The 24,037-nt window shown below is 41.9% G+C and overlaps 3 protein-coding genes across 6 annotated transcripts in view; 2 read left to right on the top strand and 1 right to left on the bottom strand.

Annotated features, from left to right (window-relative positions):
* The window catches only part of Hmgcr (HMG coenzyme A reductase), a 29,509-nt gene extending 12,642 nt beyond the window's left edge, over positions 1-16,867 (top strand). For 2 of the 3 annotated variants that reach the window (XM_065495884.1, XM_065495882.1), the window contains exons 2-17: positions 2,037-2,260; positions 7,363-7,480; positions 8,351-8,438; positions 11,417-11,607; positions 11,673-11,779; positions 11,900-12,048; positions 12,433-12,561; positions 12,722-12,861; positions 13,930-14,186; positions 14,272-14,466; positions 14,528-14,769; positions 14,833-15,010; positions 15,224-15,330; positions 15,397-15,776; positions 16,017-16,155; positions 16,219-16,867. In XM_065495884.1, coding sequence (XP_065351956.1) covers positions 2,072-2,260; positions 7,363-7,480; positions 8,351-8,438; positions 11,417-11,607; positions 11,673-11,779; positions 11,900-12,048; positions 12,433-12,561; positions 12,722-12,861; positions 13,930-14,186; positions 14,272-14,466; positions 14,528-14,769; positions 14,833-15,010; positions 15,224-15,330; positions 15,397-15,776; positions 16,017-16,155; positions 16,219-16,288 — 2,679 coding nt within the window. In that variant the 5' untranslated portion in view covers positions 2,037-2,071 and the 3' untranslated portion in view covers positions 16,289-16,867. The remainder of the gene's footprint in view (positions 1-2,036; positions 2,261-7,362; positions 7,481-8,350; positions 8,439-11,416; positions 11,608-11,672; positions 11,780-11,899; positions 12,049-12,432; positions 12,562-12,721; positions 12,862-13,929; positions 14,187-14,271; positions 14,467-14,527; positions 14,770-14,832; positions 15,011-15,223; positions 15,331-15,396; positions 15,777-16,016; positions 16,156-16,218) is intronic. The other variant, XM_065495883.1, reaches the window with a different exon arrangement.
* Positions 16,868-17,012: 145 nt separating this feature from the next.
* Xpac (DNA repair protein complementing XP-A cells homolog Xpac) lies at positions 17,013-18,953 on the bottom strand. The gene is made up of 5 exons (XM_065495888.1): positions 18,675-18,953; positions 18,483-18,618; positions 18,294-18,424; positions 17,953-18,236; positions 17,013-17,893 (listed from the first exon to the last, which is right to left on the bottom strand). The coding sequence occupies exons 1-5, from the start codon at positions 18,830-18,832 to the stop codon at positions 17,745-17,747; spliced, it is 858 nt and encodes a 285-aa protein (XP_065351960.1). The 5' UTR covers positions 18,833-18,953; the 3' UTR covers positions 17,013-17,744.
* Positions 18,954-19,312: 359 nt separating this feature from the next.
* Positions 19,313-21,746, top strand: Aduk (Another Drosophila Unc-51-like kinase). Of its 2 annotated transcripts, XM_065495886.1 has the most exons (9): positions 19,315-19,492; positions 19,677-19,828; positions 19,884-20,098; positions 20,207-20,433; positions 20,487-20,748; positions 20,889-21,035; positions 21,095-21,282; positions 21,396-21,480; positions 21,553-21,746. In XM_065495886.1, the coding sequence occupies exons 1-9, from the start codon at positions 19,406-19,408 to the stop codon at positions 21,570-21,572; spliced, it is 1,383 nt and encodes a 460-aa protein (XP_065351958.1). In that variant the 5' UTR covers positions 19,315-19,405; the 3' UTR covers positions 21,573-21,746. The 2 variants fall into 2 exon arrangements, with proteins under 2 accessions (XP_065351957.1, XP_065351958.1); XM_065495885.1 differs by having other exon boundaries at positions 19,313-19,492; positions 21,396-21,746.
* Positions 21,747-24,037: the final 2,291 nt, after the last annotated feature.

Below are 24,037 nucleotides of genomic sequence, written 5' to 3'. Positions count from 1 at the left end.
GATTGTATGACGTAAATTTGTGACTTCCTTCTAAAATTGGAGTTCGCGCATGTGATCAGCAATTCAGTTTTCCTTTGTCTGTTGGCTACTGATGGAGTTTCCTTGTCGTCGAAATGCGCATCACGCAAGGTCAACCGTAAAGACGATGTCATCCCCCATTAGAATGCAGCTGGAGTCTCTTGATAGTTACGCGTTTTCCTCGTGCACCAGACGTTGACCCTGACTGAGTTATGATTAATTATTCGCTAATTTGCCCGTCTTCACGTGATTGATCGCATTGTTGCCGTAGGTCTAGAATTTAATGGTCGTCTGTCGCTGGACGCCGGAAAATCACCTGACTCTACGCGCCGATTTTTAGGGCTTGTCACTCGCTCGTGTTGTCCAATTCAATTTACGCGAGCAAAGCACAAAAACAGGTCAGCACTTTGCGTTAGCAACACCTGCGCGGCCGACAACCTTTGAAACTTCCACACTTTATCAAACTCTCGCCTTTTATTCAATTTCAATATTCGCCGCGTTGACAGTCTCCGCTCCGCAAATCTGGCGAAAAATGATTGGAAATTGTCAGTGTCGAGAGAGTGTCTCTTTTTCTTCTGTCCTCCATTGTCTCGGCGCAATCGAGTCGGCCGGCAACTGCTCCTCCCACTTGTACTTGTGCAGAGACAGCTGCTGCTGGCATTTTTCCAACGAGTTTGCCAAAAGACGCGAATATTGGCACCTGAATCGTAACTCGCGGCAGTGAGTGATGTTCGCTCAATCTACGTCTACGCCTGCCTGGTCTCGTGACTTTTGGCCTTCGTGTTGCAGCCTAAAATTACAGCCTCGGTACACCCCTTTTGTAATCTGAACAACGCCGGGCTCAAGTTCGCAGCTAATTAATGTTCCCGATTGGTTCGGTCTAAATTTGTTTCTCGACTCTCCAAAGACAAATCAATAAATTAAGAATTTTCTTCCGTTCACAATAGTTGCAACCATCCCTTACTGCTTTTGTCGGCTGGCTATAGTTCCGCTTTTCACTTAACGCATGGGTAGCGAAGTTACCTCACTGCTAGAAACTCGATCATGCAAATGAATGAGTCACAATTTCGCTGAACTCGATCGCTGCACTGCTTGCAACAATACGTATATAAACTCGGTGGCGGGCAGAAGGCAGAAATAGTTGCCTTGCTCATTTATTTAGAGAAGTTCCTCTGGCTTATTTTCGCGCCCAGAAGTTTCTTTATCAGTGCCTTTATTTTCGTTCCATCGGTTGGTGCACTCGATCTCGCACCACATGCTCATTTATTCCGGTCGACAGACTAGCATCTGAAATAAAAAATGATTTATGGACCAAGTCGGCCGTAGAATCTGACACTTGTATCAAATGATTTGGCTAGCACCAGATGCGAGTTTTCCTTATTGCTCTCGAATTACGTCACGTGCATAATGAGTGTCGCGTTTCTGCATGCATATATGCGCATTTATTTGATCAATACAATGACCAGATAAGAGTCATTCTCGAGTAAATGGGAGGGTCAGGGGAAAAACCTTTTGTCGAAAGGCGATGACAATGCAAAAAAGTGTTACACACCCTTCACTTTGCGAAGAGAATTTACTTTTCATGGTTATGTGAGTGTCTTTCGACACAAAAAACGGGAGACCTCTAAATCTAAAATTTATTTTCAACCTGTCACTTCACATGAAAAATTTATGCTAACCTCGTGTTATTCTACCTTCTAATTACATCCTTAGCGAAACATGAAAATTGCACCGTGAATTATAAGCTTTAAAATTAACTTAAACCCCCTACAGCAATTTTGACGGACCGCCCGAAATAGTTTATATCTTCCAAGCCGAGGCGAAGCGTTGTTGTTGAAATTTATTCTCACAGTTCATCAGCCTTGAACTTGACAAAAACCAGACGCATCTGGATTTCAGCTGACACGAAAACTATTCCGGGTTTTCCCGCACTTGAAACGGGCAGCATCCAAACCGCATTTCACACTCGCTGGAAATCCCATGACTGCTAATTAATTTCACTTCTGGTTTGGTTTCAGGTGGAGGTAGTTACGCGTCCTCTGGCTGGTGCGGAATGGTGTCCCGGGTGTTTAAGGTTCACGGCAGTTTCTGCGCGTCTCATCCTTGGGAAGTGATCGTCGCCACCCTGACCCTGACCGTGTGCGTACTCAGCGTCGAGACCAGGGTCGCCCTGCAGGATGCCGCGGCCGCCCCCTCGCCCGCGTGCAACGCATGGAGACGCAACTGCCCATCAGGGCTTGAGGTATGCAAGGAATTAATTCTTTGATGGATAACTGAGTGAATGAATGTGAAAAATAAATACCCATAAAAATTATTTTCATGAATTTCTGTGGTGAATTACTAGCACATGAGGTCCATAACCTTTTTTAATTTGATAGATTGGTTATCTCTCTGACAAACCTAAAATAAACTTCATGACCTGTGTTATTTTTCCTGCCTCCCCGCTGTGTGGAGATAAGCCGAGATTTATTTATTTTTAAGCAGAGGATAGTGTTCAAACCGTCTGGAGGTGTTATTTTCCGAGCACAATCGGACTTTGATTTGTGTAGCCACCCGGTGGCGCCATCCATCTCCATTCAGGGGGCCAAAAATCGGAAAAAATCGGCGTGTGCTGCCAATGACAGCCGCAACTTATCTATATGTTTCACCGGTGGCAATTGCAGCTGGCGGAAGAGCTATTAAGAGCGGATTCTTGAGGCTGCAGAGGTCACACACTCGGTGGCTGCGGCTGCTTGTATGGCTGCACCTCGGAGAAATGCTCTGATTTCGCGCCGGTAACGAGCTTACAGGCTGGAAGCGGCCAGCGCCCTGCGATTGCAGTGCATGTGGCCCCGGCGCGCGGGCGATTTACAGCAGGCAGGCACACAAACAACATGAGTGGCGCCAGGTGTGTGCCGTCTCTCGTGCGCGCAAAATTGACTTGCGATATAAGTCGACGCCGTCGACGGCGGGCTGTGTTGCTACGGCCGTAAAATAGCAGCAAATCGAGGGCGAAACGAGAGAGGAAAAGAAAGGCCATGTTGTGTAACTAACTCATTTGTTCCTAAAAAATAAATTACGGCCGTTTTCCGTCCTCTTCGCGAGGAGCAAAGCCTCCGAAATTGAAATGGTTTTTATGGGGGGAATTAAATTTGATGATTTACGAGCTATTATAATTTTACTAGCTTATCTTGAAGACCGAATTTATTTCCAGAGAAAGAGGATTATACTTTTTTTAAACTTGGTTGTTCATACCTTTGACCCTGAAGAGGGGATTTATAAAATAGACCCTCTCTAAGATTATTTCCAAGGAGTAAGGATCAATCGACGCCTCAATATTGCAGCAAAAGAGGGCAATTTATTCTATTATTCGATCATGTTTATTCTTGCTCTCGTCAAATACAGTAAAATATATTGCATATTATGAAAATTTGAAAGCAGGAAAGGGCGAACAGTACGGTCCATTACAAAGTATAATATCAGGAGCCGCAAATAACATTATACTATGCCACATTACAAGTTCTTTTTGCAGGGGGAGGTAAATTCAGCTACGGTGCGATCCTTGAGCTCTTTTAAAAATTTGGTGGACATTGGATTCCCCTGGCATAAGTCAAGGTCGTTTTTTTAAAATCTGTAGTTATACTCTCAATATGTTTGGTCTTGGGCCAGTTTCAGATTGGTGTTAGCTTTCTTTTTTTCCTCAAATATCGTGACCGCCAACGTCAAATCTCGGCTTTAATTATGGTCTAAAATCAATAACGCAAAAACTGAACTCGTTCGACTTGTCTCACCTGTCCTAGTACACTACTGCGGGGTTAATGAGGAATTTCATGTTCAAGAAACATCAAAATTTTATATGTGCATTCAACCAGGCTCTGCGAGAGAAGCTAAAAATGTTTTAAATTGCACAACAAACAAATAAGATTTATTCTAAATGAGTCATGTGCCAAAACTGTCCTGTCTCCACAGCGTCTTTCGCTTTTTAGTGGAATAAAAAACTTCATCTTATTCTTTTTAAAGATATCACGTTTCTTTGAGAACCATAAAGCTCGTTAAACTAGTTTAATTGCGCAGTACCTTTACGAAAGATTTCCCTTTTAAAGATTCAGTAAGAGTGATGATTACAAGACGCAACTAACTGCTCTTTGGGTGTCTCTCCGTCCGCGTCGAAAGCTATCGAGCGGAATGTGATACATATCCGGATATGAGACGTTGTGTTTTTAATTAGAAAGAACGGCGGCGTTTACACGGAGGAAAGAGATTTTTCGAATGCCCCACTTAAAAGAACAGATCTCTTCTCACGAGGCGGCGGCCGGCGTGTTTCTTCCGAACACACACACACACTAAAAAGTGGCAGTGAAAAGTGATAAGCGCGGTGCCGGCGGCGTTGGGCGCGCGCGCAGCACCTTGATCATGCATTCCACGACGCACCTTCACCCAGTGATAGTGACCCAGATTGATTGCATTTCGACTTCGGATGCGCTTTGTCATCGCCAAAGTGGAAATCGGATGCGATTTGCTTGGTGCTTTTACACGCTCGAATGGAGAAAGTGAAGAGGAGCGACACAAACAACGCACGCCAGCTGCTGCTACTGCTTTGATGACAGAAAAATGCGTTTCCGTCCTCACCGTGTAATCGAGTTAAATGAATCCACGCCGCTAATTTCATAATTGTCGCACTGCGCACTTATCGTGTTACTGTTCGCTTTCATCTGCCGCCGACGAAGAAAGTTTTGAGATGACTTGCGTGTTTGTCATTTTAATCATGACACGACGGAGTGCGTTTGAGCGAATCACTTTTATCTTCGGTGATTAAAAAAAATCTCGCGACCTTGGCCGTCCGAAATCGTGGCAGCGAGAATTCTGTGAAATCAAATTTCATGAAAGTAATTTAGAACGGTTCGCCGCCTATAAATTATAATTGACTTGTTTCCCAGAAATCTAAGTTATAATGCAATTTTCATTCTTCGAATTCACGTCCAAAACTCTTAAAGGAAGCCTTGCAGCACTTTGTAACGATCCTCATTTTTATCTCGTGCTCCTGCTTCATTTGCATATTCACACACTGACTGAGCACTAAAAAGTTAATAATGGACCGCAGAGTAAAATAGTAAACCTGCTGACGCAACCTAGCGGTGACACGTGTCCTCGGTGGAGATGGGAAATAAATAAGAAAAGTCTACATTTATTATTCCTTCACGATGCTCGCGCGCTTTTACTTTCAAACCGCAAATCGCCGGAGCCCGGCTCACATTATGTACATCCATCCGTCAGCAGAGTCGTGCGAGTTGCATAACCGCAGCCTGCTGCAAAGTATAGAGCGACCGAAAACCTCGGAGGAGAGCGGAGAATCAGCCGAGACCGGAGTCGGCCAATATTTGTTAAAATGATGAAATATTACCTAAACGCAGCCGACTTGCTTGCTGGCCCACTTTTTCACTGGGGAAAGTGTCAACGAGTCGGCATGCCTCTGCAACGCTGCCGCCTTTATCCATTAAAGCCGGCGCTGAAATTATCAGCTTTTATTCTGATGCACAGTCTCTCGCTCTGTTTGCATCTGGAGCTCCGTTCCGCCTTGTGGAGCCTTTTTTCGCGTCTGTTTTTGCTTCTCGGGCCGTGCATTAATATAAATAATGCACCCTGTTTGTTTGTGTTTTCAAGTTTGATTATAAACTGCCGCCGAGAAAGTTGCGTGTGCATTATTAAAATGCTGCAAGGCGCAGAGCAGCTTCTTTTGCGTAGTGCGAATCAAACGCTGCTTGCAATCGTGGATACTTAGAGGCGGACGGCTATTTTGGGATGAGTTGTTTGCACTTAAAATGAAAATCCCTACGGCTAAGTGGTTTTGCACTCCTTTTACTCTTGCTCAAAGTTGCAATATTAATGTTTCAAAAAAGGCAACCAGAGCTGTCAAAATACTTGTTTTGGTGCAATAGGTCAGTTTTTTACTAATTGAATAATAAAAATTGTGACTAGAATGTCTTGTCAACAAAAAAGGCTACCTTCCAAGTTTGGTTGACCTTAGCAGCGCTGAAAAACTTTAGGCTAATTTCAGAAAATCTAAATAGCTCTTAGCCAAAAATTTATTACGTTTACAAATACCTCCTTAAGTGAAAATTCTGCAATCAACTGATTGCCAAAAGAGTATTTTTGTACATCAGCCTTAATTACTTATTCTCTTTAAAACAAAATTCAACCGAGATTCTTCAACTAGTTAAACATAACCGCAATTCACTGGGTTCTGTGAGTGCGCCGAACAGTTGAAAACGAACATTTCTTGTCGCTGAGATAAGAATTAATCTGAGGCACTCGACGAAAACGTCATTAGCAGACATACGAAAACATTTTCGAGGAAAGTCGAGACTTGGTTAATCTTGATTGAAACCAGCTCTGTTTGTGTAATCCCAATTCAATTGCGGCGCATTTATCAAGCCCGCAAAAATCTACTCTTGTGTCATCGCGGCGCGAACGCAAAAAGCATTTGCCCTCTGACTCACTCACCGAGTGATTTACTACAGCCTCACCACGATTTAAATTGCGCTATTTCAAACGAAACCAAAACCAATGTCCCTGTGTAAAACAGCTTGAATATTTTCTCAACGTAACCACTAATGGTTAAGTGAAGTAAATGAATGCATTTTATTAGGCAAAAAAAGACAAGGTAAAACGCAAAATTTAATTTTCTCTTGCGGCTTTAGACAATGTTATTGTTTTACCTCAGTTTTTGCGTTCTTTGCAACAAGAAAAATAAAGAAAATTGTGTCTCTGAAAAATACGTCTATACTTTTATTTTCAATAGCCTTAACAGAACCTTACAATTAGGTCTATTTCGGAAATTTAAGCCATGAATTTTGCGCCTCGATGGAATACTCATACACTTCACAATTATTTAAAACTGATATCAGATCTAAAATCTTAAAAAAGCACGCGCCACAAAGGTAAAAATCCCTTAAATAGTATCTTATCTCTTTTGTGAGCCTGCATGGTAAATGTTGGGGAACTTTTTTTAGAGTTCGTTTAAAATGAACTGCTAATAAAATATTTAACGTCTTCTTTTTTAATTTTTTTACTTTCTTCATTTAAGTAGAAAATAGTTTTGTCTCAAATTTTAAAACTAATTTATGATTCCTTTCCTTTGTAAAGATCAAATGCCACAAATTCTTCCAAATTTAGTTTCAAAATGTGCTTGAGTAATCAAAACCACTTTGATGCTTGTTGCAAATCCCTTTGCGAAAGTGTAATCTCCAGATCTCTGCTAATTAGCCTAAGTTTGAGGGTGAGAACGAGACTGGCTGTTTCGTCCTGGTCCTGAGTGAATGTTTCCAGCTTCTGAAACTGCGTGACTAATTCTCTTTATGTGTATAGCAGCCCGAGTACAATGCGGCCGACGTTATTGTCATGACCCTCATCAGATGTGTTGCCTTACTCTACAGCTACCACCAGTTTCGCACTCTCAGCAAAATGGGCTCCAAATATATCCTGGGTGAGTGTTTTGCCCAGAGCGGAACATGCGTTCAGCCGGCCAGCTAATAAATTTTCGAGCTGCATTATGGGAATATGGACTCGTGTAGCCAATTTGGGCGCAAAAATTCATGATGCTGCTCTTTATGGCTTAATGAGTGGCGCGTGCTTGGCGCCGGCTGAATCGTCTCTTTCGCTTCGATTGAAAATAGCGAGTCTCGTTGTTTCAATTTCTCAAATTTCTTAACAACATTTTATAAAAAATGCTGCTTTTCTAATCATCTCAACTGATTTTCATTTTTATTTGGCTCTTTTTTGGCACTTATTATTTTTTAATTGATCTTTGAGTTTTTTTTACTTCAGATACGATCTGATGTAAATTGACAGAAAATAGTTTGACTATCTTGCGCCCAACGAGATTTTTCATTATCCTCTTTTACGCTAGATTAACTGTCAAGGCGCAATTTCAAACAGATTTTCACACACCAACAACCTCATCTTGCATTAAACCAAGTTGAAAGATATTGGATGGAAGCTCTGCAGAACAGAGAGCACGACTTTTTTATTAATAGCCTTTTTCCGTGATCATTCATAAAGTTGGATCAGTTGGAAGCACTCAAGTTGTAATTCATTCTCGTTATTGGGTTTCTCTTTCACTTAATTTGCGTCACACGCTTGCTTGCTTGGTTGCTTAGAAATTATTACAAGAAGATGTAACTCCATAATCTTCTTTCGCGAGAGTTGCAAAAGAAAGAAATTTATTTGCTCACGAGCGGCAGGCGTTCCCTTCTCGCAATGTTGATTATTTGCACGATGGCGACACTCGCACTTTCTTTCTTCTGTTGCGTTTTCGCACATTTTCTAAGCAGCTGTGTGATTTTTTTAATTTCAGGCATCGCCGGCCTCTTCACGGTCTTCTCCAGCTTCGTTTTCAGCTCGAGCGTGATCAACTTCCTGCGCAGCGACGTTTCCGATCTCAAGTGAGTTGTGTGTGTGTTTATTTCTCTCCTGCAATTTGGCCGTCCCGAGTTGAACAAAACATTGGCCGTGATAATGATCGACCTTGCATCAGACGCTGTCCATTCGAGACGACGCTGCTCTTTATGGCTGGAGAAAGTGAATCGCAGCGGCCAGAGAAAGTCAGCGACGCGCGCGCGCGCCTTCGAATTCTTTCTTTTTTTATTGGCATCGCCGCCGCCACCGCCGCGCTTTTGTAATTATTTCTGTTTATTTATTTATTATTTTTCCCGACTGCTGCGCAAAAGCAAACTTTCGTGAGACCCGTTTGCTGACCCGTCAAATTGCGGAGTTGGCGTAACCCGCAGTTAATTTGGCATAACGTGGTGTAACGTGCAGCCAATAAAATAAAATATAATCTGAACCAGTTGTCAGTTACGACTTAAAGTGGTGAATGCGAGGTTGCGTTCTTCGACAAACGTGCCTTGTCAATAAATAGCTCGAGTTTTTAGACGTGCAGTTTGGAAATATCAATCGATCGCCGATTGGTTTTTTTAGGCCAATGCTTCGATGAAAGGCTAACTCCACTGGTGGTTCCATTAACGTGAAATCAAAATAACAGCATTTAAAGTAGTTTTTTAAATGCTTTCGCACTATTTTTGGCCACCCCGCGATGAAAATAGACGTGCTATTATCAAAATTTTGCATTTTCCACGGCTTTTCAGCAACTTTTGGACGAAAGCGAAGAATTTCAGAGCACGCGCGATGCAAGCAGTTAGTGCTTTTTTTTTAAAAAAAAAAAATAACATTCTGCTTAGCACTTTTTTGTACTTTTCCGAATTTGGACATTATGCTTATTTTTTATGAAAACCGGAATTAAATTATTGAAATTTATTCTTTGGAAGCGCGTAAAAAATTCGTCAACATTTTTAGGTTTAGAGGATAATTTTCCATTTTTTTATTATTGTTATTGGAAGGGTCTTACAGTAAATTGAGGCATTGAATTCTTATTAAATAGAGGGATTTACATGCAATAATAACATAGTTTCATACAGATTCGTCTACACAAAGCTAATTACTAATTTAGTTTCAAAGTTATATTTATTATGGTTCTGCAGGGCTATTTTGCCCCATAACATTTGCCATATCCAGACAAAATAAATTTAGTTTGTACATAATTGTTTAAAAGAGAGTTAGTTCTATATTTTTTAAAAAAAAACTGTTCTTTTAAAAACTCTTTGAAAGCACTTTTGTGTTCGCTGTGACACAAATTCGGTGGGAGGTCGTTCCACAGGCTGTAGGTTTGAACTTGAAAACTGTTTTCGGGCTCTTGAATACTTACCAACGGGGCCAGCAATCTCATTCGATGTGCTCTTGTCCTGCCAAAAGAGTTTACGTAATTTAATATCATCCATTCTTTTCATAAAATTATAGCTAAATGCGATACAAATTTTAGACATATTTGCCAACTCTATGCAAGGCTAAAAATAAAAATTTGAGGTAGTAGAAAATATCAATTCTCTTGGCCTCAAATATACATATTTTTATACATATTAAAAACAAAGATTTATTATAATAAATATTACCAAGTTGCACAATACCTGCTCCTGCACGGCTTAAATTTGCATAAAAAATTTGGTCATTCGTACTTACGATTAGATGAACTATCCCTGTAGAGTAAGTGGTACCCATAACCTGCGACGCTTCCTGCGTTGGTCTACATTTCGACAATACCACTTTTCTTGGTTGACACTTAACAAATTTAACAAACGGGAATGTAATCCAGAAGAGCTACCATACCTTCTGAATTTTAGGAATTTTAGAAATTAAACAAAAGCAAAAATATCTTTCCAAATAGGCAACCTCGAGATAGCCTTCGTGTTTGCCAATAATATCCCAAAGGAATATCACGGGCGCACGAGCATCAATGGAGGAAGCCCTGTCCAGAAATTGACGAGTTTGTGTTACTGCCCCCACACCGCGCGGAGACTCTTTATTGAAACGTTTATACATTCATCTCGTGAAATGAAATCATGCATGCTTGAAAGATGCAAACCAGAGTAGCGACTCGGAAAGCCGAAAGCTCCAAATCCTAATTGAATTGGATCATCGTTGCAATGCAGTAGAAACAAATATAGGGGTGCAAATCAGCAAATAAAAAAAAAATTAAGGAAATCAATCTTTACAAAAGGGTAATGTAATCCAGTAGACTACCGCCTTCTGAATTTTACAAATAAATTGAAATAAAAAATATATCTTTTGAGAATGGCGACCTCCAGATAGCGAGCAACTCGCCTTTTTTATCCCTGTCCGAGGACCGGGACTGTACTAGCACGAATGCTGAAACCCGGGGCCCAATAACACACCGCGAACGGATAACATGGGCGCACCAGGCCGCACAGGGACCCAGCCCACTTGCCTCTGCACCGAGGACTGCATTGAAACGCTAGACATTCGTCCCGTGATGCAAAATCACGCATGCTGGAAATTTGCAAACCAGCAAGTAGCGAATTAAATCGGATCGTCGTTGCAATGCAATTTAATCAAAAATAGGCGCAAATCAGCAAAATAAAAAATGAAAAAATTAAGGAAATCAGATTCTAATAAAGAGTAATGTAATCTAGTAGATCTATATACCGCCTTCTGAATTTTATAAATAAATTAAAAGCAAAAAACAATATCTCTTTTGAGATAGGCGACCTCCAGATAGCTTACGTGTCCCAATAATATCGCGAACGAACATCACGAGCGCACGAGCATCAACGGAGGAAGCCCTGTTAAGTAAAGGCTTTCCGGGGTCTTTTTATTGAAACGCTTAACATTCGTCCCGTGAAATTAAATCATGCATGCTGGAAAGGGGCAAACCAGGGAGTAGCGAGTCGGAATGCGGAAAGAAATCCTCCCAAAATCTGGGGAGAGCAAAGCCAAAATTTGCCCAAACTAGACATTTATAAATAATTTGAATTGAATCACAATAACCTCGAACTGAATGTTTTTGCAGGGATGCTTTGTTTTTCTTCCTTCTGCTGATCGACCTGTCGAAAACCACGTTGCTGGCTCGCCTGGCTTTGAGCTCCAACAGCCAGGCTGAGGTGCGCAACAACATCGCTCGCGGCATGGCCATCCTCGGGCCGACCATCACCCTGGACACGGTGGTGGAGACGCTGGTGATCGGCGTGGGAACGCTGTCTGGTCAGTTGGCTCGCATCTGCGCTGCGTTCCCGCTATAATGTGTGGTTGGTGTGTGTGTTGTGCAGGAGTGCGCCGTTTGGAGGTCCTCTGCGGCTTCGCAGTCCTCTCCGTGCTCGTCAATTACATCGTGTTCATGACATTCTACCCGGCATGCCTGTCGTTAATCCTGGAGGTAAATTAATTGAAATCTCACACACGAAACCACAATGCGCCATCTCGTGTGGGTCGGATAATAAGATTTGGTGGAAGAATCGGAACCTTGGCATTTGAGGTCTTGACTTTTGCTCCGCAGTTGACGCGCAGCAGCGAGGAGAACCGGCCCCTGTGGAACGACAAGTCGCTGATGATGGGCCTGCAGGAGGAGGAGCAAAAGCCGAACCCCGTCGTACAGAGGGTCAAAGTCATCATGTCGGCCGGACTGATGCTGGTGCACGCGAGAAGGTAAAGAAAGACGCACGTCAGCAGCATGCACCTTTTGCTTTGCTTACACTTTGGTTGCGACGGCAGGAAGTGAGGCTTTACATATACATGAGACCCCGTTTTCGAGCAAATAGGTCGGACTAGAGACGGAGAAAGCATTCAAATTCTAATTCTTTTCGTGTGTTACGCAAATGGCAACAGAAAAGCACAATTACCATTTTCCTTGTCTGTGTGTGAGTGTGTAAGAGAGTGTGATGTCTTTGCATTCTGTTCACTTGTGAGAGTCTGAATGTTGCGTTGTGTAACACTGTGTGTCCACCACTCGCTTCGCTGCGCTGCACCCTCAATCTCTCGCGTCTATAATAACGAGTCGAGTCATACATTTGTCAATTATTGCTGCTCCAGCCGCTGGCCCTTCCGTACCGAGGAGGAGGATATTCTTAGTGTCACCTCGCCGGCCGGCTCTCTTGGAACTGAGCACAATATGCCTTCAAATAACACTGAGGAAGCTGAAATTCCTGCCTTGATTATGAAGTAAGTGTAGCTTTTTCTTTTCTTTTTACACTAAAATCAATTTCCGTCTGCTTCTTATTATACCTACCGTCCTGATTGTTAGCCCAGTTATGTTTTAGTGCTGTAACACTTATTAGTTTCAAAATATACCTTTATTAAGATGAATCTTACGTGCCTCTAGGTGGTTGACGGTGAGCGCTGACCAAGTGGTCATTCTGATTCTGCTCCTCGCACTTGCGGTCAAGTATGTTTTCTTCGAAGAGAGGGATGAACTCGCCGAACAGCTGCTCATGCCAGAAACCCCAACTGGAGAGGAATCTTGTAAGTAGAATGAACACGTTAATGTTTAGAAGATCACTCTCATTATAAAAGCTTTTTCAAAATGAAATCGTCCGTGCTGCGGAAATACGGCCGATCTCTTGTAGTCGCATTTGTAAATAATGGCCCTGGGCCGTATTTCAGTGGAACGAACGATATGACTGCGGGCCGTCGGTGCAGGGTCGAGTTGACGTTGGATGGGGTGGCCACGCGGTCCATGGCTGCCTGTGGGTTAGAGAGGGTTAATGGAAAAACAACCGCAGTTAGTTTTGGCTTTGGAAGTAATCATCTTTAACGTACTGGTACTTTTGACTTGTTCTATAAAACGGTGCTACCAACGTTATGATAATACTTAATGATCAGATACCAACATGATTATTTTTGTACCTTTTGTACGAATATATCACAAAAGAGAAAAATTATTATGCAATTAAGTTTATGTATCCTATTTCCTTTATAATTTCCCCAAAAATCAACAAATTTTGGATTTTTAGAGTGGTATGGCTCTAAATGTCTAAATTTTCTACAGAAGTGTTTAAAAAATTAATTAATCTTAGGATAAAATCCTACGAGGAATTGTTTTCAGAACAAAATTTAAATCTCTGCCACTGTGCATTCATGTGACCATAATATTCAATCCAGGGGGATTAATTGATTGATTTGTCATTTTTACTCTCCAGATTTAATATTTTAAGCTGGAAAATCACAAATAGCTCTCATGGATAAAAATCCTACAAGGTGATTAACAGGTAGCCTAATATCTACAATTTTTTAGGAAGGGCGATGCTTTTGAGGAAAAACTTACCTTTTTTTAAATATGTGCTGCGATTTGCTCCACGGCTACAGTTATTTATTTTATGGTTGGAGAATTCAGAGTCGAGATAACCCCTCCATTAAAAACGGTTTTTTCCGGATTTCCTTAAATTCGACTCTTGTACCACAAAACAAATTGTAATTTAAAAAAATATATCTGCTGGGTGTCAATGTCTCGGAAAGATTTTGAACAAAATCGATTACAAATTAACCTTTTATATGCAGCTTATAAACAATGTCAAATTATTCACGTTTTAGACGCGAACCGTGCCTACCTGATGCGTTTCGGGCCTCCAGGCTTGGAGCCCATGTGCCACGCGGAAACAGCCGAGAAAGTCCAAATGGAAGAGCGAGGCGTGCAGACGGAGCTCAGCTCATGCGGAGCGTCCTTCAGCGTCGGCCCTTTGAAAAGTGAAGATGTGGAAAAAGGCACAGACGTGAGCACAATCACTCCTCCCCAAACCCCCGCACCAAAGAGGAACCTGGAAGAATGTCTTTCAATCTACCGATCAGTCGTAAGACAATTTTCTAACTCTGGCACACGCGTGGGAGAAGTTTTGGAAAAGATGGTTATTCACATAAAAATATCTCTCCTTCCAGAAGGGAGCTGCCGCCCTGAGTGACGAAGAGGTGATCAATCTCGTGAATAGTGGACACATTCCACCGTACCAGATCGAAAAGGCTATTAGTGATTACGAACGAGGCGTCTTCATCAGGAGGCAAATCGTGGGAAAGGCTGGAAGTTTCATCGAGGCACTGGAAAGTTTGCCTTTCAGAAACTACGACTATTCCAAAGTGCGTTCTGCATAAATTCACTGCCAGCCCATCACTAACCGACTCAAAACTTTCTACGCAGGTCATGGGATCGTGTTGTGAAAATGTGATTGGCTACATGCCAGTTCCTGTCGGCGTTGTCGGCCCCTTGAACCTGGATGACGACAGCTACTACGTGCCGATGGCCACGACTGAAGGCTGCCTGGTGGCCAGCACGCATCGCGGCTGCAAGGCCGTCCTCTCTTGTGGCGTGTCCAGCCGCGTCGTCGCCGACGGCATGACCAGAGGGCCCGTCGTCCGATTCCCCTCGATGACCAGTGCCAGGTAAGGATGTCCTCTCGATTCAAGGAGCTGGAAATTAAACAAACCATCTTCTGTCGGGTGCAGTGAAGCGATGCACTGGATGCAGCAGTTGGACAACTACGAGCAGCTCAAGGAATCGTTTGACTCCACCAGCCGCTACGCCCGCCTTAAACGGCTGCAGGTCAGGATAGCTGGCCGCCACTTGTTCATCCGCTTCGTCGCCACCACCGGAGATGCTATGGGCATGAATATGCTCTCAAAGGTTGGTTCTTCAATCCTCGTTCTGTAAAACAAAATTGAGGTCTTAAAATTTGGACTTTCCTGGAAAGTAAAAAATTACTCATTGATCGATTGTTTTTTCAAGCAATCTACTTATAAAATATCATCACTGGTTTCGAATTTCAATTTTAAAACAAAATACCTCCCATCAGGATTTTCTCCTTCAGACTTTTGAAACTTAAATTTATCTTTCCAGGGCACTGAAATCGCACTGAAACTCATCCAAAAGGAATTCCCTGAGATGGAGATTCTCAGTCTCTCAGGCAACTTCTGCACGGACAAAAAGCCCGCCGCGGTCAACTGGTAAGATTTTCAAACCCGTTTTCAAACCCAGAGCCAGGAATAACAATGAATAATTGGCCTACTCAGGATCGAGGGCCGAGGCAAGTACGTGGTGTGCGAAGCCATCGTTCCAGCCAAGATCGTGACCAACGTGCTGAAGACCTCCGTGCAAGCGCTGATCGACGTAAACATTGCCAAGAATATGATGGGTAGCGCCATGGCGGGCAGCATAGGCGGTTTCAACGCCCACGCGGCAAATATCGTCACAGCCATTTACATCGCGACCGGACAAGACCCGGCACAAAACGTCGGCAGTAGCAACTGCATGACCCTGATGGAGCCGTGGGGTGAGGACGGAAAGGACCTCTACGTCACCTGCACCATGCCTTCGATTGAAATTGGAACCGTCGGCGGCGGCACCACGCTCCCTGCCCAGGCGTCTTGCCTTGATATTCTCCGCGTTAAAGGTATTGGAACTATTTAAATATTTAACCTGTTTTTTTTCAAGAATCTGCGTTGGGAAATTTTCTTGCGGGTTTTACTAGATTTTTAATGTTATCAAAATGAATAATAAAAAGGTGGGCTTTGAATTTAACTCGAAACATAATAAATTTAGGCCAATTGTAGGCCGCAAACCATTATTTTAATCCTTTTAAAAATTATTCCACAAACAATTTGATATTCATGAAAAAAAATGTGTGTTCTAGGTGCCAGTAAAAACAGACCTGGCGAAAATGCCGATACCCTGGCGAGAATCGTGTGCGGCACCGTTCTTGCGGGAGAACTGTCTCTCATGTCTGCCCTGGCCGCTGGACACTTGGTCCGAAGCCACCTCAGACACAATAGGTGGGAAATTTGGCTGAAATTCACGAGCCGATTAACTAAAATGGCGTCTCTCTTGCCTCTCAGGTCTTCTACTTCGAACACTTCGATGGAAGCGGCAGCAACGGCAGCGCTTTTCAACTCGCAGAAGCACTGACCCTTGCTGCACTATAGATTGGTGACCTAGTTATCATCTCACTGCCCACCGATCGCATTATCAAAGACACTATTGAGACAACCACTGCTTCAGCACGTGTTATATTCGAGAGGAAAGCGTTTTCTGGCCACGCGAGGCAGATCAGAAACGTTGAAATACTTGCAAAGTATTGTTCTGCCCTCTGGTGGAGGCGGAAATTTTCCGTGAAGCGATTTCGGCCATTCTTGGCCGTGAATTGAGTGATCTACAGTGCGTATCAATTTTTTTAATGTGAGTGAATGTTTGAGACCCTTCCTGTAAATAGAACACACATTGGTTTTATCGAAGTCGCGGATTTTATTTTATTGTTACCTCATTTACACACGCGGCGATCTGCCTGCAGAAAAGCACAACACTCCGATAGTTTGAATTACCCGCCCACGCTTAAGGCAACAGTCGAATGTTGGTGCTGCTCATGTGCATAATTTGTTGAGTCAGGTCTTCCCTGGATGTGTACTTGTATTTTCCAGCAAGTGCCTATTTTAATAGGCCTATGTTGTAAATTTTATCGTATCAGATTATTAAAAAAGTGATATTAAATGAAGAAGTTTCAATTCTTGGTGAACTGATTTAAATGGAAAAATTTTTCATTTTTAATCCCAAAATGCGTGATATTTTGGAATGGGTTACAGGAGAGAAAAAACGCCGTTTTATGGTTTCTGAGCAGACAGTTTTAATCTCAATAACATCGTATAACCAGGGCTATTGCTATTATTTTGCATGGATATTAACAAGAGCTCAAAAATCAATTCAGTTACTGTTTGAAAATCAATAAAAATTGGGGGTTTCTTTGTTCTATACGTTTTCCCGAGCTTGTTAGAAGTTGAAACTGACAGGAAAAATTAATATCAAAGATATATTTAGAAAAAGAATCCCATGAAACCATATTAAAACTGGAAATTAATACTCGCTTCTAACCATTGGAATATTAAAAGCATGTGAGAAAGGGTGACACTTAAAGATCGTCTTTGATGAAGTTTCTGAGCACTCCAATCGATTCTTAGAGGCTTTAGGTAGCGACGTGCGTAGCACAAGTAGAACTCTTTGCCGCCATATCAATATGAACCTATACATGCGTGAACTGCGCATGCGTCAAAGCTGGTTTGAGCACTTGCAGAGACCGCCTGTACAAATGACTTCTTTGTCAGATCCAGCAAGCTCTGACATCTACTCGGTATAGGTTCATATTTTTTGGCGGTAAAAAGTTATACTTGTGCTGGGCACGTCGCGCTCGACTTTTTGGTCAGAAAAAATTTCCACTTTAAATATAATTCGACATGCTCAGAAACTTCATCAAAGACAGTCTTTAAGGCAAACAAGTTAGCTAATTGTAAGACCCTGTCCAGGACAAAATAAAATAGCAATAAAGCCACAAATAATCTTATCTTTCTTTTTACAAAAATTCAAATTTTTTAGATTACATCCTTTCAAAAGTTTCCTCGTAGCCACAGGTGGTGCAGGTGTGAGAGTAATTATCATCGCCAAGGTCGGTTTCTGGACCAAACTCATGCTCATGATTTGCTTTCGTCCTGTCATACAAACTGCTCCTGACCTGCATCCTCAAACCTTTCAACCAGAAGACAACAGTGAATTCCTGAACGTCCTGACCAAATTTCAAATCTCACTTTTCATGTGCTTGCCGTATTTCTTGGCTTTGCTCTTTTCCCTTTTCTCGTCTCGCCGCTCTCTCTCCTCCTCGATTTCCTCCAGGGATCCCCACACTTGCAGCGCCCTGTCCTCCACTTGCAGTTGAAGGTAGAGTTTCATATAGCCCCAGCGAGAGTCGTGCGGATTCTTGCGCAGCAGGAATTTCAGCGGCGGCTCCCTCTTGTCCAGGTCACAGTCTTTCAGCAGGTACGTGTTTTTCGCGTCTGTTTTTGTGATCAGGGCGTGATCCTCGTCCTGCTTCCTGAAATATGTTCATTTTAGATTAAAATCTACAAATTATTCGCTGGCAATCCTATACTTGCACTTGTCGCACACGGAGTAATCGAAGGTGTTCAGAAGGAATGAGTCGTGGAAGTCCTCTTTGCACTCCAAACATTGCGGCAATTCTGAATCGTCCACAATTGGTTGAGGCTGCTCAACTATCTTCATCTGATATGTACAGTAATAAAGTAAACTTTGTCATCTGAAATTTCCTTACAATACGAACCTCGACTTCGGGCTCACCGTCTTTTTCTTGGATGAAAAAGCCGCCTCCAGAGTCGACGAGCTTGCTGCCACTGATTCGCACTACATTTTTATCCTTGTCAAAAAATGCTGTTTTGTCTGAGCCCCCGAAATCATTCCTGAATTATTTAATTGATAACTTCTTCTACTTCTTATAATTTAAACTCGAATTCACCATTTTGTGTTAGTGTAAGGTTTGGTCTTGTTTCTCAGTTCCCTCAACTTCAGAGCTCTCTGCCGGTTTATCTGAATCCTCTCTCTTTGCAAAGCTGTCAATTCACTTGTTGAAGAGCAGCCTTCTGTATCTTCTGTATCGTTGGCTTCGGTTGACATCACGTATCTAAATCCTTTCCTTTATCGCAAAAAGTCGCCGGCAAGTTTACCGGGCTTACCGCAACTTGGGATTTAAAATTTAAAGCCAGATCAAATCAAAACAAAATCTTGTTGTTGTTACTGTTTTGATAACCAGCTCCTCCCTCCTCTTGCAGCAGGCTTTTAAAGCTCAGGGAACTGCTGATTGGTGGTAAGCCCGCAAATCAGGCAAAGACAAATGGTTTGTGTACATCAAAATAGGCAGGTGCGGAAGGGAGCTAAGCACCCAACATTTTGATAGTTGAAATAATAAACATGCTTTTTTCAAATTTTGTTTCTAAAAACGACATTATCTGATTTTTAATTTATAAAAAAATAGCAAGTCTCTATGACAGCCGAAGTACTGGAGAGAATTTCTTAAGAACCATACTAAAATTCAACTCCTCATGTAACCCCGAAACATACGCCCCACAAACTACTTGCCATGCGAACAAGCCTGCTTGACGAGATTTCGTTGATAGGATCTCGTTTTGTTTTGGTGTATTATCTTACTTATTGTTAGTGCTAGTGCAGTGTCCATGTCTGTTAATTAAAATGGCTCTACCTCAGATAGAGGGCTACATAGTAGCTGAAAAACTTGGTTCAGGCAGTTATGCCACGGTCTACAAGGCTTATAAAAAGGTTTGTTTTTGAACTTTTTTATGTTTTTCAATTTAAATTTATTGTTGTTTTGAACTGTGCTTTATGACAGTATCCTAAACGATTATTGTTATTAAAGTTAGTGCGGTTAAATTTGCATGTTTTCTCTTTTTGTAAAATATATCATAGGCAATACATATATCAGCCTTAATTTATTTAAATCCAGAATGGCCCAAGAGCTGTAGTCGCAATCAAATGCGTCCAGAAAGCAAAGCTGTCTGCTGTGACCATAGAAAACCTCCTGACTGAAATTTCCTTGCTAAAGAAATTGAAACATCCTAATATCGTCGAGATGCAAGACTTTTTTTGGGATGACAAGTAGAAGTTTTGAATATTTTTAGCGTTCTGTTGGAATTATTATTAAATTTTAAAGATACATCCACATCGTTATGGACTTTTGTGCCGGAGGCGATCTCTCCAACTTAATCAAACAGAAACGCAGACTGCCAGAAAAAACGTGCAAGAGGTTCCTACAGCAACTAGCGTCAGCATTGCAATACATTCGAAGCCAGAATGTGTGTCACATGGACTTGAAGCCTCAAAATTTGTTGTTGACGTCGAGAACAAATCCTGTGCTTAAAATGGCTGGTGAGCGTGTGGAAATCAAATTTAAGACTATCAAAAAAGAACAAAATATATCTATATTAAATAAAAAAAATCGGAATTTTAGGAAATTCTTTTTTGACAATTTTGCAGATTTTGGATTTGCACAGCCCATGAAATCATCTGAGCACAGCAGCTCGTTGAGAGGATCCCCGCTGTACATGGCGCCAGAGATCCTCCTAACAAAGAGCTATGACGCCAAAGTTGACCTCTGGTCAGTGGGAGTAATCCTGTACGAATGTCTCTTTGGCAGGGCTCCATACTCCTCCGGAAGCCTTGACGAGCTCTTGGATAAAATCAAATCACATGCCGCCATTGATGTAAAAATTCGCTCTTTTTAGAAGAAGTCCTTTGGTGTCTAATTTGCAAACAGATTCCTACGGGGTGCCACGTGAGTGCAGTGGGTCAAGACCTGCTCACACGACTCTTGCAGCACGATCCTACCGTCAGGATCGACTTTCCGGAGTTTTTCGCCCACCCCTTCCTCGATTTGCAGCACGCGCCCGACGAGAATTCTTTGGAGAAGGCTACCAAATTGGCGAGTGAAGCTGTTCAAGCTGATCAGGAACAAAACCACCTGCTAGCGATTAAGCTCTATGAACAGTCGCTTTTGTTCCTAAAACCTCTATTTGAAGGTAAGTAAGATAATACAATAGCCATCCGCACGAACAGGTAAAATTGAATATTTATTTTTATTTACAGTTTTTATTCCTATGATAAAATACACCTTTCAGTCTGCTAAAAAAATGGTTCAAACAATTTAAAATATTTTCAGCTGAATGTAATCCTTCAAAGAAGTCTGGCTTGCAAGTGACGATTAACCAGTACAAGCGAAGAATTTGTGAGTTGAAGCAACTCACTGGGGGCTCTGCAGCGGCTGCAACCCTGTTGAGAAACGCAGACGGCTCTTTCGAGGAGCTGGGTACGGACAATTCTAGTGGCAAATAATATCTGGTGGGGTAATTTAAGACCGATTTTCAGTGCGTTTGTCCGTGTCGACGCCGGAATTGCACAGTGCCTTGCAGATGGGGGCTTTGGCCGAGCAGTACGAGTGCGAGCGGAACTTCACTTTGGCCTTGGAGAGATACCAGGCGTGCCTGGCCATTCTAATCACACACCTTTCCAGGGAGGTAAAAGGAAGCAGGCGACAGCACCTGCTTCACTTGCAGGTAAAAATTGGACTGATTTTTTTTAATTTTAAAATAAAAAAGTTGACGATGATTCCTTGAATGAAACATTGCAATTATTTAATTTATTTTAATTTCATGTTTTCTTTTTACAGGTTAAAAAGTGGCTAAAGCGAGCTGAAGTTGCAAAAGCCATGTTGGATATGCCAGAGGATGAATTTTCCGCTTTGGATCTAAAAGGTAAAATAGCTAAAATGCTCTTCCTTGCACTTAAATTGTTATTGATAATGATTATCATTATTTTTAATGCAGAAAACTGTTGGATGCAGTGATGAAATTGTATGTATTACTAAATTTGAAAGTCATCTTTAAGTGTGATATTTAAACATTTAGTTGAGCTATATTTATGAGAGACCAAAACTACATGAGTAAACAGAGAAATGTCTGTATAAGAACAATTCAGGGTAATAAATAATATCTGCATTGATATTAGAATAATACGAAAAGTTTCTTGATACTAAAATACCTTTTCGAATGGTCTCTTTTTATGATTGTTGGAGCCCTCAATTGAAGATGACGCTACTTTTTCAATCCCATTTCCAATGAGATTCAATCCTGCTGCTTGCAATTATAAGAGGTTCATTAATTTAATGTGCTGTAACACCTGAAACAGGCAATCGCGTTAGAATCGAATAAAAATAATTTAAGAATAAAAATCTTACCTTGATTGGCTTAGCCAAATTTGGGTTTCTGCGCCGTCGACGGCTTCAAACGCATATTATATAGAATTTTAACTAGCAGTCTCAGTCAGTTGTTCTGTTTGGTTAATTTTGGCCAGCCGCCATGACTTTGCATAGGCTACCTCAGCCACGCGAGCCACCGATTAAAAATTAAAAAAAAAAATGATTTCCAGCCATTCGGGCCGTTATAAGCACTACACCAAACATTCCTTTTAAAATTTGACAAGCCAACCGACAAAAGTATGTTCAGCTCAGCCGCCGCTGAGCCAAATTTCGGCTGCAGCCGCTTTAGCTAGCCACCGCCTAAATTACGGTTGACGATAGACAAAAAAAAAACCGAACCAAATAATGCATAAATGTAGTGTTAAAATGCATTATTTTCAAAATTTACAACAATCACCCCGGCCTATTAAATTTACATCTTGCCATATATGTTAGCCCAAATTCAATCAAACAAACACAATTAAAGTCAGGATAATAGGTTCTAGCGAATGCAGTAATAAAATTTCATTATATTAATTTTTGTGCATTTAAATATTTTAATTTATTTTTTCTGAATATGATTTAAAAATACACCAGGGAAAAGAATAGTTATTAATGTTTTACAAAATTAGACAAAGTTAACCAAATTTGATTTAAAATTTTCAACCGTCAAAATAAAGCGCATGATTGCAAAAATTGTAAAGCGAGCCTGAAAATATATTATTTGGAAACTGGCTGAGCGGGCGAGCGAGCGGCTTTCTTTCTTTGACTGTTTTTCACAGCCTTGCTCCCCTTATCATTGAAACCTGGCACCTGGCCGGACGTGAGTTCTGACTGGGCCTCAATACAAAAAGCGAAAAAAATTTCAAGGATAGCTTTCCGACAAAAAAAGCATACGATCTCTCCTGAACGACTTTACTGCACCCTGTGATTTTTCTGTTGACTTTTGACTCCAATAAATTCACGGGATGACTGGGAGAAAGTGTATAAATAAGTGAAGCGGAGTAAAAAGTGGGCTGTGCTGTAGCACTACTCGGCTTTTCTCCCTATGCTGGCCATGCAAAATGCCCTCACGCAATCGCCTCCCCAAAGCACTCTCGATGCGCGAAAACAATTTTTCGTTGGTACCAATGGATAGCTGAAGATTTGCACTTCAACATGTGTCAAAACCAAAATCGAAAAAATGAACAGGTTTTTGAGAAATCGGCGAATACATTTCATGCTCTTTCGCGCGAGAAGGCTCGGTCACGTGACTCGGGCGAGCGCGCTGATTGGTTGCTGGTCGCGCCTTTTGAGTCACAACACAGTCTCGGCAGTGACTCAATTACCATTTCGATATTTTAATATTTTTCAGTGTAAACATGACGCACATAATCAGATTATAAGTTTGCCTTGGGCAGGGTACAAAAATACAGGGCACGGTCGTGCCGTGTACTAAATTTGAGCCGAAAATCTGACTGAATAATATGTAAACACTGCCGAGACTGTGTTGTGACCAGTTGTGACTCAAAAGGCGCGACCAGCAACCAATCAGCGCGCTCGCCCGAGTCACGTGACCGAGCCTTCTCGCGCGAAAGAGCATGAAATGTATTCGCCGATTTCTCAAAACCTGTTCATTTTTTCGATTTTGGTTTTGACACATGTTGAAGTGCAAATCTTCAGCTATCCATTGGTACCAACGAAAAATTGTTTTCGCGCATCGAGAGTGCTTTGGGAGGCGATTGCGCGAGGGCATTTTGCATGGCCAGCATAGGGAGAAAAAGCCGAGTAGTGCTACAGCACAGCCCACTTTTTACTCCGCTTCACTTATTTATACACTTTAGACTGGGACATATATGCAGCAGTACAAGTACACGCCCCCAAATGCAGCTCAGGTTGCATATAATTTCAAAGACATTTGTTGCACTCGCAATCATTATTAATCTAATTGTAAAATAAAAGGAAGTCAAAAAACCATAACTCCTAATTTCACAATCTTCAAAACTTTAAAAAACAAGCCCCATGGCATTCGTGCCGCGGCAAATTGGCCCATCTCTCGCCCCGCCCACTCTTGTTTCCCTCTGCATCGCGCGCAC

This window comes from Cloeon dipterum, chromosome X (assembly GCF_949628265.1).
Source record: "Cloeon dipterum chromosome X, ieCloDipt1.1, whole genome shotgun sequence".
Classification (NCBI taxonomy): domain Eukaryota; kingdom Metazoa; phylum Arthropoda; class Insecta; order Ephemeroptera; family Baetidae; genus Cloeon; species Cloeon dipterum.
The sequence above is the reverse complement of the archived record's forward strand: the minus strand, read 5'-3'. Positions and strand labels throughout refer to the sequence as shown.